The sequence below is a fragment of the Tenrec ecaudatus genome, chromosome 14, assembly GCF_050624435.1.
Source record: "Tenrec ecaudatus isolate mTenEca1 chromosome 14, mTenEca1.hap1, whole genome shotgun sequence".
In the NCBI taxonomy this organism is placed as follows: Eukaryota; Metazoa; Chordata; class Mammalia; order Afrosoricida; family Tenrecidae; genus Tenrec; species Tenrec ecaudatus.
In genome coordinates, this window is record NC_134543.1 from 73,979,032 (window position 1) to 73,991,511 (window position 12,480).

Here is a 12,480-nt window from a genome sequence, read left to right on the forward strand (position 1 = left end):
AGGAATTTTAACCTTTATAAGTATTCCCTTCATGAAATTCTGTTTTATCAATTATTTTTTAAATGTGACATTCGTTTTTGGCCCATACCCTGATATAGCACCCCTCCCTTAACTTAAATAAATTTCTAAAACTTGTAGTCCATGGGAAAAGAAAATAGGCTTCACATATTTTAGATGAAGGGTAATTCTAAGAGTTAGAACCAAACTATGATAGTCTTCAGATAAGACATCCAAGAGGCACACCAATGAAACACACAACTTTCCTCTAGTTTAATGCTTCCTTCCCACCACTATCATGACCTCAATTCTACCTTCCAAATTGGATTAGACCAGAGCATGCACATTGCTACAGATAAGAGCCTGAGACACAGGGAATCTAGGATAGATAAACCCCTCAGGGCCAAGAATGAGAATAGAGATGCCAGGATGATAAGGGAAGGAGGGGCAAAGAGTTAATCAATCACAAGGATCAATATACAAACCCCTCCCAGGGGACCGAACAACAGAAAAGTGGGTGAAGGGTGACAGAGGATGATATAAGATATGAAAATAATTATCTATAACTTATCAAGGGTTCAAGAGGGAGGGAGGAAATGAGCTGACACCAAGGGCTCAAGTAGATAGAAAATGCTTTGAAAATGATGATGGCAGCATATGTACAAATGTGCTTGACACAATAGATGAATATATCAATTGTGATAAGAAATGTTAAAAGCCCCCAATAAAAGTATTTAATAAGAATTTTTTTAAAAGACATACAAGAGGGCCCCAGTTGAAGCAAGGGAAGAAAGAAAAATCATTTGGTGGTATTTATTAGAAGTCAAATACTTTGTTGGTGCTGCGTCATTGACTCATAGCAACCATGTATGTCAGAGTTGAAATGCCTCATAGGATTTCCTAAACTATAATATCTGTAGTAGTAGATGATCACTACTAGTGACTTCCAGGGAGCTGCCAAACATTCAATCATCATGCTACCAAGAGCTGCCAAACATTCAATCATCATGCTACCAATCATCAAGCTACCAAACATTCAATCATCATGCTATTCAAATACATGTATGTCTTCCCACAGTTGTCAAGGATATTTTAACACTCCCAAAGAAATAGTAATCTTCTGTTAAGGAAGGCCAGTTAAATGTTCAATAATTCCTAAGAGTTCAACAGTACACACTGGAACGAAAAAAGTCAACGCAGAAATCTACTCAATTCAGTATAAGGAAACAACTCATTTACAAGCTAAATATATAAACAACAAGCAAAATCCCAGCAAAATGTGTCACTAACAAACAAAAAACGTCTAAGAAAAATAACAAAACAAAGCCAGCACTGACAACACTGTTTCTCAATCTGGCAAGTTCAACAAGACAAGAGCACATCTAAAGACTATAATTGGTTATTTCCCATGCTTTATCCTGTCTCCTTCCCTCCAGCAATTACTACAACTACTAGCTATGGTTCTAGTCTATATTTTTGTATATAATGATGTAGTCCATGTAAGCTCAAATTTAAATCATTAACTACTAAAAGTGCTGTCAACACATTTATCTCTGTTGTTGCTATACAATGTTTTTTTTTTAAAACACAAATGAGAATGACTTAAAAAAAAAAGATTTCTTCGGTTTCTTCTTATAATGAGCTTGTCATCCATTCCATGGAACAAAACGATACACACACAAAGAGTTGCTAATTAGCATTCAGAAAGATCTTTTGCCTATACAATTCTACTTCCATAAATTTCCAAAAAACCTGTTTCTTTCTAAGTACAAAGCATTTAATTTCATATTGAGCCAAGCTTGGAGAAATAGAAGTTGATATAAAGTTTCTTTCTAATTCACATTTCAACCCTATCCCAGAAAAACAAAAATAAACTTCTTCTAAAGTGTTCAAGTGGTTCCCAAAAACCTTGTACTTAAATAGCACTTTTGCATTCATTAGGAGTCCTGGTGGCAGTATGGGATAAATGGACTACTAACGACAAGGTCAGTGGTCCAACCCACCCAGTCAACCCACAGGAGAAAGATTCAGTCGTGGAAACCTGCTGAAGCAGTTCTACCCTGTACTACAGGGCCGCTACGGATAGGGATCAACCCAATGGCAATGGGCTTCACATTCCTAAGGTCATGTGATTCTTACAAGTCTCAGGGCTGGCAGGTGTTCCACAGGTTAGGCTAAACCATCAGTGAGGTTGCTAGTACCTTGCTAAATATCACTGTAAGTAAATAAAATAATTTCTTATTATCTTACAGTAGAACGATACTACTGAATCTTGTTATTAATTTAATACAGAATCTATACTTAATCACAGAACAAGTGCATGAACACTTATTACTATCCCAGATACTGAAACAAAGTTGATACTAAAAGGTACTAGCCGAACATAAGGATATTTATCACACACACACACACACACACACACACACACACACACGTACCCAAAATGAGCTGGAATTTTTTTCAAAGCTATGTATTCAAATTTTTAAAAATAAAACAACTTTATCACCTTCAAAGTACTCTTCATTACACTTAATAATACATTTGTCAAATCTGTGATTCCATTCTTGGAAACATTTTTCAGACTCATCTGTTTGGATGGCTGACAGCACCTCCCTCGTTTTTTCTTCACCTCTTCTACATCGTGAAATCACTGTCCTTTCCTGTCCCTCTTCCTTCACAGAAACAAAAAGAAGTCCCACAGAGCAAGGTCAGGTGAGGTCAGGTGAGTAGGTGCATGAGGCAAGAGAGGCATCTGTTTTTTGCCAAAATCTGATGCACTGAGATGGCTATATGAGCAGGTGCATTGCCATGGTGGCAAAACCAGTCCCCCATCTGCCACAAATTAGGCCTTTTGTGGTCGCACACTGTTATGCTAGCTTTTCAGAACCTCTAAATAGAAAGCTTGATTTACATCTGACTGGTGGAACGTGGTCCAAACGCACTACAAGTCAACATTTTCATATGTTTGGGAAGTTGATGGATGTCCAGAATGAGACTTGTCATTAATCCACATGCCACCTTTTTTGAAATGAGAAAACCCCCTTGTACACTTGAGTTTTTCCCATAATATTGTCCTTGTAAGCTGTGTTCAACATCACATCTGTTTCTGCAGCACTTTTTTTCTGAGTAGAAAACAAAATTTCACAGCCACACGCTGTTCCCTTAAATTGGTCATCACAAAAAATAAGGTTCAAGAGAAAATCTTTCTAAGAAAAATTCACCGTGACCAGAAAGAACCTTCCCAGGTAACATCACTGAGTGCACTAACTCAAGAGGAAGTTGCTCAATGCTTGCCTAGCAGGAAAAAATGAATACTACAAAAGCTTCACTCGGTCAGCGCAATTTCAGGGTTTTTTTGGCAACCCCCTCATGTGTGTATATTTGTGTGTGTGTGTGTGTGTGTGTGTGTACACATATATAAAATACAGGGGGGAAACAGGTAGCATCAATAAATACCTGAAAGGAAAGCATTTTTCTCCCAGAGGGGATATGAAATAAAACATGTTTTTCTATAAGTTTCCTTTAACATACACCGAAAACAACACATGGCTGAACGCAGTGGAAGAAGGAAGGATATGGAAGGAACGAGCATGTTGGTAACAAAGATAAAGCAGCACCAAATCTTTTCATAAAAACAGTGATAACAAGTCAGGCTAGCTTTATCATTTACTCCAAAAGTACCATAAATACTCATGTATAAACTGAGCATTTCAGTACGTTTTAAAAGCAGTTTTTGTGGTAAAATTAGGTGCCACGGCTGATAATTGGGTTGGCTTATACTCGAGCATATACCATATTCATTATATGAACCACTGGCCAAAACCCTCTAAGAGAGATTATGATGAATAGGGAAAAGTCCTAACATTCAGGCAAGCTGCTTATTAGCCTAGTTGAAAAAATAATAAAGACACAGATAAAACACTCATTCATTGATTCAACATCCCCCCCAGTAGTTTTATTGGCATGTAACTCACATATCACACAATTTAATTGTATAATCATCATCACAGTGTTAGAACATTTTCTTCATTGTGGTGGTCATGATTATTAGCCCCCATTTCCTCCCAGCCTCCCCTGCCACACCCACAAGAAACCATTAGTCCAGTTACTATCTCTATGGGTTTAATATACAGAAATAATAACAAGAACAAAGTGAGAGATAAAAACTTCAATCAAAAATAAACCAAAAATATTAAAAACTAGCACAAATTAAAAATGGATCATAAGGGAATAAAATAATAAGGTACCACACTTTAACCTGACTGGAGCTGCAATAATCCACTTTCCAATGCATTCTGCATGTTAACAAGGTTCCTCATACCTCTGACCTCTAGTCACAGGGGATTCACCAGAAGCTTAATGCATGTATATTTTCCTTTTACCATTTTGTTTTGTAAACTGAAGCAACTTTAAAATGGGTCAATAGGGAGATCAAATTATAAGACATTCCATTTAACCCATATCTGCCATAATCAACTTTACAATGCTCTGTCTGATAGCAAGGTTATTTACATCCCTCGACTATGATCAGACAGGAGTCGCCGGAGGTGTAATCCATGAGTGGACCCTGCAAATGGATTTAGGCTTCCACTGTCATCCAGATGCTTACAATTTAAGCCCTGATACCACGTCCTCCTTTGGATTTGGGTTTATTATTTGTAATCCTTGGATCACACATACTGGTGTGTTTCTTCCATATGGATTTAGTTGGCATGGGAGAGCATATGTTTTTGCTTGTGTCCTGTGTCTTAGATCTTTGGGGGTGTATGCCTAGCAAAGTTATTGCTGTGTTGTCTGGTATTTCTATTCTCACTTGTTTTAGGTTTCACCAGATCACTTTCCACATGGTCGTACATATACACAAGCCCTCCGGCTGTGTATAAGCGTTCCAGTCTCCTGACATCCTCTCCAACTTTTGTCATTCTGCTTTTTTGCATTGGGCTATCATTGTGAGTGTGAGGTGATATCTCATGTTTGCTTTGATTTGCATCCCCCAGATGGCTAATAATCATGAGCAATCGTGACCATTTCCTCATGGGTTTGCTATCCATCCAAGTGTCTTCATTTGTGAATTGTTAATTCATGTACTTAGTCCATCTCCTAATTGGATTATTTTTCTCATTGAGGTATTAAAGAATTATGTAGATTTTAGTAATTAACACCTTGTCCATTATGTCATTGCTAAAGATTTTTTTCCCAGTCAGTGGGCTCAATCTCTTTTGAGACATTAGGAGTCCTCAGATTATGAACCAGTTCTATTCCCTAATTTGTCTTTAAGTGGAATTTGTATGTAAATTGGAACAGATAGGTAGGGTTCATATTTAATATCAGTTAGTCAAAAGCTTATCTCAGAATATGATATCTAATGTACCTTTCTGTACATAAAATTATTAAAATAACACTTTCCAAATACATTATTATGTTAAAGAACATAATGATACACTAATAATAATAATGTTTTGATATCACAAAACAATTCCCATTTGGTTATTATGAGCCATAATTTATACTTAGAATTTTTAACAGAATAGGATTTAAGGGGGTTAGTTCATAACTATGAATTATATGTCAATCGGACATCTGTCCCCTTGGGACTACCTATATAAAAGAGATCAAACAAGCAAGTGATTAAACAGAGATCAGAGAAGAGAGAAACTAAGCCATATAAAGTCTACCCAGGAACATAAACTGAGAAGTGACAAAAGAAAGAAAGCTTTCCACTGGGGCCAGCACCCTAAATTCAGACTTCAAAACTGTAAGAAAATAAATGTCTGTTCTTAAAGGCATACCGTTGTGATATTCCTGTTATAGAAAAACTAGATAGGGTCCATGCGAGTGGGAATCAACTTGAGTAAATTTCATTTGTTTAGGTAAGTTAGACAGATGTCAGGTCACTAAGTAAGCATTTTAGAAGCCCATGGTGTCAGGAGTGCATTTTATTCAATAAGAATTTAGTGAGTGTTCTTAAAACTGAGAAATGCAAAAGTCCCAACACTACTTAAAAGAAAAAGCAAGCTCTACGGAAGGAGACTATGGAACGGGTAAGTGATTTTCTGGCACCACTTTACTCGCATTGCACACTTTACACATCGCCTCTCAGATTGCACCGTGTTGCTGTCAGGTATCACAGAGCTGGCTCCGACTACAGAACAAAGCACTGCCTGGAGTGTGCCAACCTCGCAGTGCTATTATTCTTGAGCTCACTGTTGCAGTCGCAGGGCCAATCCGTCTTGCCCAAGGCCTTCCTCTTTTTTCTGACCTTCTCTTTACAAACCATGATATCCTTCACGAGGGACTGGTCTCTCCTGATAATGTGTCCAAAGCACCTGAGACGAAGTTTTGCCATCCTTGTTTCTAAGGACATTCTGGCTGGACTTCTCTCAAGACAGTGTTTGTTCTCCTGGCAGTCTGTGGGACTTTCAGTATTCTTCACCAACATCGTAACTGAAACACACCGATTCTTCTCCAGTCTTCCTGATTCACCACACAGCTTTCACATGCACATGAGGCAACTGACAATAGCATGGCTGGGGTCAGGTACATGAGAGGCCTCAAAATGACATCTTCATAAACCTTCAAAGATTTACCCAGTGCAATACACTGTCTGGTTTCTTTACTGCTGCTTCCAAGAACATGATTGTGGATCCGAATAAAAAGAAATCCTTGGCAACTTCAATGTTTCCTCTGTTTATCATGATGTTGCGGATTGTGAATTTTTGTTTTCTTCATATTCACTTGTAGTCTATGCTGAAGAGTCTTTGGCTCAACAGTAAGCGTTTGAAGTCCTGTTGGCTTTCACCAAACAAGATTGTGTTATCTGCATATCATAAGCCTTTCTCCAATTCTGATGCCATGGTCTTCATACAGGTTAGTTTCCAGGATTGTTTGCTTAGCATACAGATTAAATAAACATGGGAAAAGGATACAACACCGATGCACACCTTTTCTGATTTCCAACCATGCAATATTCTCTTGTTCTGTTCAAACAACTGCCTCTCGGTCTGTGTCGGTTCCTAATGAACACATTAGTGTCCAGGAATCCTCTTTCTTCACAGTGGTACCTATGGTTTGTTAGGATTCACACAATCAAATGCCTTTGCATAGTCAATAAAGCACAGGGGAACATCTTTCTGATATTCTCTACTTTCACCCAAGATCATCTGACATCAACAATAGATCTGGTGCCAAATCTTCTCTTGAATCATGATTGAATTTTTAGCAGCTTGCTGTTGATATATCATTATACTCATTTTAAAAACAATCTTCAGCAAAATTTCCTTACATATGATATTAATATTGCTCACCAATTTCAATATTCATTTAGAATGCTGTACATCACATTCATTTTATTTAAGTCATTTTATTGGGATCTCATACAGCTCTTTTCACAATCATACATACATACATGCATATATTGTGTCAAGCACATTTGTACATATGTTGCCATCATCATTTTCAAACATTTACTTGAGCCTTTGGTATCAGCTCATTTTTCCCTTTCTTCCCCCACTCTCCCCGCTCCTCACCAACCCTTGATAATTTGCAAATTATTATTATATTTTCAATGTTATGCATCTCATTCTTAAAAGAAAAGCTCATATATGTTCTCATTCCAACAGTATGAATGTCACACAGGAATAGGTATAAGAGGGTGCAGGAATTGCTATTTAATGACATTAAATAAATAAACAGAGTATAGGGGTCAGAGGTCACATTAGCCGTATGTGGGTTATGAGTTGGGCGACTAACCACAAGGTCAGCAGTTGGAACCCACCAGGGGCTCCATGGGTGTACGATGAAGTTTCTGTCTTATAAAGATCTACAGCCTAGTAAACCCACAGGGGCAGTTCTACTCTTTCCTGCAGGGCCTCTATGAGTCAGCATCAACCCAAGAGCAATGTGGTCTTACGAAGAAGTCATTTATTTACTGATTCCTACTATAAAGGTAAGTCAGAAAGTATTGCTACAAAATCACAATCTTTGTTAAACAAAAGTATAAAAATGAAATTATATACTTATTCTGATAATATTTTGAAAGATCCCTTTGGTTTCTGATTGCTAATGGGTTTCATGATTTGGCTAAAAATGTTAGCCCAGTTTATGAATATCACGCTTTGTAGGACATAAAAATATTTGCCCTCGAAGCATTTATTTTTCTGTATGTCAATAGACAAGTATCATTGAAAGCACAAATTACTTTTAGCTTTTAAGATTTACCTGAAATGGGGATATTCTGTGAGACTGATAATTGAACGTCTCCAGTTCCGGGTGGCATGTCAACAACTAAATAGTCCAGCTGACCCCAGTCCACCTGCAAACCAACAACACAAATAGCATCACTGGAGAACAGCTGCAGGAAATGGAAAAGGAATAAAAATGTTAGTAGCAAAACGAAATGAATAGTTATCATTTCAGGCACCTTTCGAGTCCAGGAACTAAGAATATATGAATGAAAAAGACCTGCCTCCAGCAACCTTCTTTGAATGACACATCCAAATTTCCAAATGTCACACACATTGCAGTGCTGACTGATTTAACAAACTACTTCTATGAAGAGCCACTTATCTGCTTTCACTGAGTCCACGTTGTACCTGAGACCATCTGGGATTCTTGCCCTTTGATTTTTTGGCCACAGTGTTTCTAATGGTAAATCCTAAGACGTCTTTAAAATCAATGAAACATTTCGTGTATTTCCCCTCAGATCATTCTTCCACCTGAGATTCTGATTTTGGTGCACGGACCCAGGAAGCCTGAGATCATACCTTGCTTTTCCCTGTCCTTCGTCCTTGAGCCCACTCAGTCCTTATGTTCTGAAATGCCCTGAAATGAATCCAGTTGTCTCCTTCCCAGAAGGAAGAAACCACATGGGATTAGGTTTGATACTAAGCCTCCCAAACAATCTCTCTGCTCCAGTACTGCCTGAGCAGTCTGTTCATAATGCCAGTGAAAAACTCTCATTTAGAAATAGTGTCTGATTTCCCCCCTTGTCTGTGGCAAAGAAAACTTTGCTTTTGCTTTTAAGATAAGTCTGAGCTTAAGCTCCATAACATTTGACCTGCTGTTCTTCACTGGCTAACTCCTCCTCATTCTTCAGATAACAGCTAAAATTTCATTTCCTCAGAACCAAGACCGTTGCCCTGGAGTGGATCCTAATTTATGACAACCTTATGTGTGTTGGAACGGTGCCTGATTTTCCATAAACAGATCAACATACTTTTCTTCTGAGATGCTTCTGCATGAACTTGAAATTCTAACCTTCCCCTCGTAGCAGTCAGGCACCAAGTGTGTTAGCCATTTGTACTACTCAGGAAACTCACTTCCTCAGGAAACTTCCCCTAAATCCCATTAGATTCAGCATGCTGTTCCTCTTAGGTACTTCCCCACATCTTCACTCAATCATGCGGTCACTTGATAAGTGTTGACTGTATATCTACGACATACTGAACACTGTGCTAGGCATTGGAAACTAAGCGATGTCATGGCACTTCCCCTCACAGAACTAATACTACAGAGGGAGAAAAGTACGAAATGGATAGTGCCCCCCACATTTATGACTCTCAGGCTCATGAGACCACAAGCACAAAGGTGACGGAAATAAACTGTGCTAAAAGAAAGAGGCTTAGTGCCTTTGAAAAATTGAAAATGGATGAAAGTGCTAGGGATTAGTGAATGATGGAGAGGTTGCATTCATTTACAGATATTTCATAATTTGTCTTCCCTAACAAAGTGTGCCAGGACAGAATACCTAGCCCAGTAAGGGTACATGGCAAATATTCCACAAATTACCTTTCATGGAACAAACACTCGGAGAGTCTTGTTTTTGAATTTCAGTCTAAGTGGAAACCATACTGTGTATTTAATTCCTTAACTGGCTCCTTGAAATGCAATAATATGAAATAATTTTTTCTGATACAGTCCTATCTATTTACATAAAGTTTCAATGAATTGGGTCAAATAGATTCATTCATATATTAACATTTATTCAACCCATACTAGTGAGAATCCATTCAATGTGAGGCACTGTTCCAGGTGGTGGAGATAGAGCAGTGAACAAAACAGTCTCAGTCACCTTGGAGCTGACATTTTAGAGAAAGAGAAAAGCAGGCAGAGAGACAATCAAATCAACGTGTAACAAGTGCTGTGAAGAAAACTACAATGGCCTCTTTCTATACAACAAATTTTGGTCCCAGATTTAAACATGTAGATCAAACAGCAAGAGATGTCTTCCAGAATGCTTTCATCCCCAAATTTCAAATAGCAAGTAATGAGAATTCAGATAGCAAATTATTTCTCAAAATATATTTCCATCTCACAGACAGTGAAGACTACTTGTAGATGGAACGGGGAGTGGTGGAAAGAGAATAAAGACGTGAATGCAGTAAGAAAACACGGATGCAGATCTCATTTGAAGAATGGCATTCTAGGTAGGAGCAATAAGTGCAAAGACCCTAAGATGGAGAGAAGGTTGGCACATTCAAGGGACAGCAAAGAAATTAATATGGCCGTCCTAATGTACCATATATTATACTAGCGTATAAGCCAGACCAAAGATAAGCCAAGGCACCTAATTTTACCACAAAAACTGCATTAAAAATGTGTTGAAAACCTCAACTTATACACAATTATATAGGCAAACTTTCTCAAATCAGTCTTAATCCTTCTTTGACTTTTTTTCTTCATTCTTCAAAACACTTATTACTACCTGAAATTACATGATTGTCTTTTACAAATTTATTCTTCTCAAAAGAGTCCCAAGCTGGTACAAATTGTGGATAAGCTACATAAGCTGCTAACCTAGAAGCTGGAGGTCCAAGGCCACCTGAAAGTACCTCATAAGAAATGCTGGCCAACTAATTCCCTCAACAAATCAGCCACTGAAAGCAACGGAGCACAATTCTATTGGACATATGCAAGGTTTGCCATGGGACAGAGTCAACTTGACAACAACTGGTTTGTATTTTGCAAACACGACTGGCAAATAACAATTTATTTTGTTGTTGAAAATATATACAGCAGAACATATACACCAAGTCAACAATTTCTATGTGTACAATTCACTGACACGAGCTACTTTCTTTGAGTGTGTAGCTGTCCTTTTTTGAGTTGTTTCACCATCAGAAAAATTTTTTTACTCATCTTTCAAGTTGTTGTTGTCAGTTTGATCTCACCAAGAGAGAGCACAATGCTCAAGGCTGACATTCTTTACTAGTTAAGTTAAACTATAGTTTCTTACACAAGACTTCAGGGGATACATTTGGTTTAAAGATTATTTTAGTGTAGTAGCTCCAGGAGTTTATCCACTACCCTCCATGTCTCCAAGAAGTCTAGATCCCCTAATAATATGAAATTCTGTTTTACAATTTCCCCCTTTGGAGCAGGATTCTTTGATAGAATTGTTAAACAAAAACTCAATAACGACAGGACAGCACCCCCTACTTCTGGTCTCCTGGCAAAGGAGGCAGTTGTTCATGGAGGCAATCAGCTACACATTTCATTTTCTCTGTTTTTTTTCTGACGCTACTTCCAAGCAAAAAGAGACCAATTTTTCAACCTTGGATGGCTGCTTGCAACTTTCAAGAATCTAGGCACTATAGAATGAACAGAAGCATTGAACATTAGGCCAATTAACTGGGATGTTCCAATAAACCATAACCCTAAACTTCCAAACCAACCTATGAGGTGTTTGGCTGTATATACCAGCCAGCTGGCTAGAACAGATCCATTTTTGTACAGAATGCTCAAAATTTAGGACATCATCATTAATATCATATGCAAGCAAAATTTTACTGAAGCTCATCCAATAACGGTTGCAGTAATATGTAGACAGGAGCTTGTCAGAGGTTCAGGCCAGATTCAAAAGTAGATAAGAAACAAGGGATATTTGCTGACAGATGGATATTCGCTGGAAGCAGAAAATACCAGAAAGATGTTTATTTGTGTTTTATTGACTATGTAGATCATGATATACTATAAATAGCTAGAAAAGAATGGGAACGCCAGAACACTTATCACGTGGAACCTCCACATGGATCAAGAGGCAGTTCTGCAAACAGATCAAGGGCAAACACTGCAAGGCTTAAAATCAGGAAAGTTACGTGTCAGGGTTGTGTCATCTCATCATACTTATTCACAGTGAGTTCTGAGCAAATAATCAGAGACACTGTATTATATGAATAATAAGAATGTGGCATCAGAATGTGGCAACCTTCAGTAAGAAGATGATAGAAGTTTGCTTGCTGAAATTAAGGAGAAATCACAGTACTTGCTGATGGACATCATGGATTGCAGCCTTCAGTGTGGTTTACAACTCAATGTAAAGAAGACCGACATCCTCCCAACTGGAGGTTACATTATGATTAATGGAGAAAGGTGGAAGTTGTCAAGGATTTTGTTTTGCTTGAATCCACAATCAATGCTCATAGAAGCAGCAGTCACAAGATCAAAATACAAGTCGCATTGGGTAAATCTACTGCATAAGACCTC

The 12,480-nt window shown here is 38.0% G+C and overlaps 1 protein-coding gene across 1 annotated transcript in view; it reads right to left on the bottom strand.

Annotated features, from left to right (window-relative positions):
- NUBPL (NUBP iron-sulfur cluster assembly factor, mitochondrial) overlaps nucleotides 1-12,480 on the bottom strand; it is a 247,923-nt gene that overhangs the window by 55,124 nt on the left and 180,319 nt on the right. Inside the window, exon 7 of the mRNA XM_075530761.1 lies at nucleotides 8,215-8,308. Coding sequence (XP_075386876.1) covers nucleotides 8,215-8,308 — 94 coding nt within the window. The remainder of the gene's footprint in view (nucleotides 1-8,214; nucleotides 8,309-12,480) is intronic.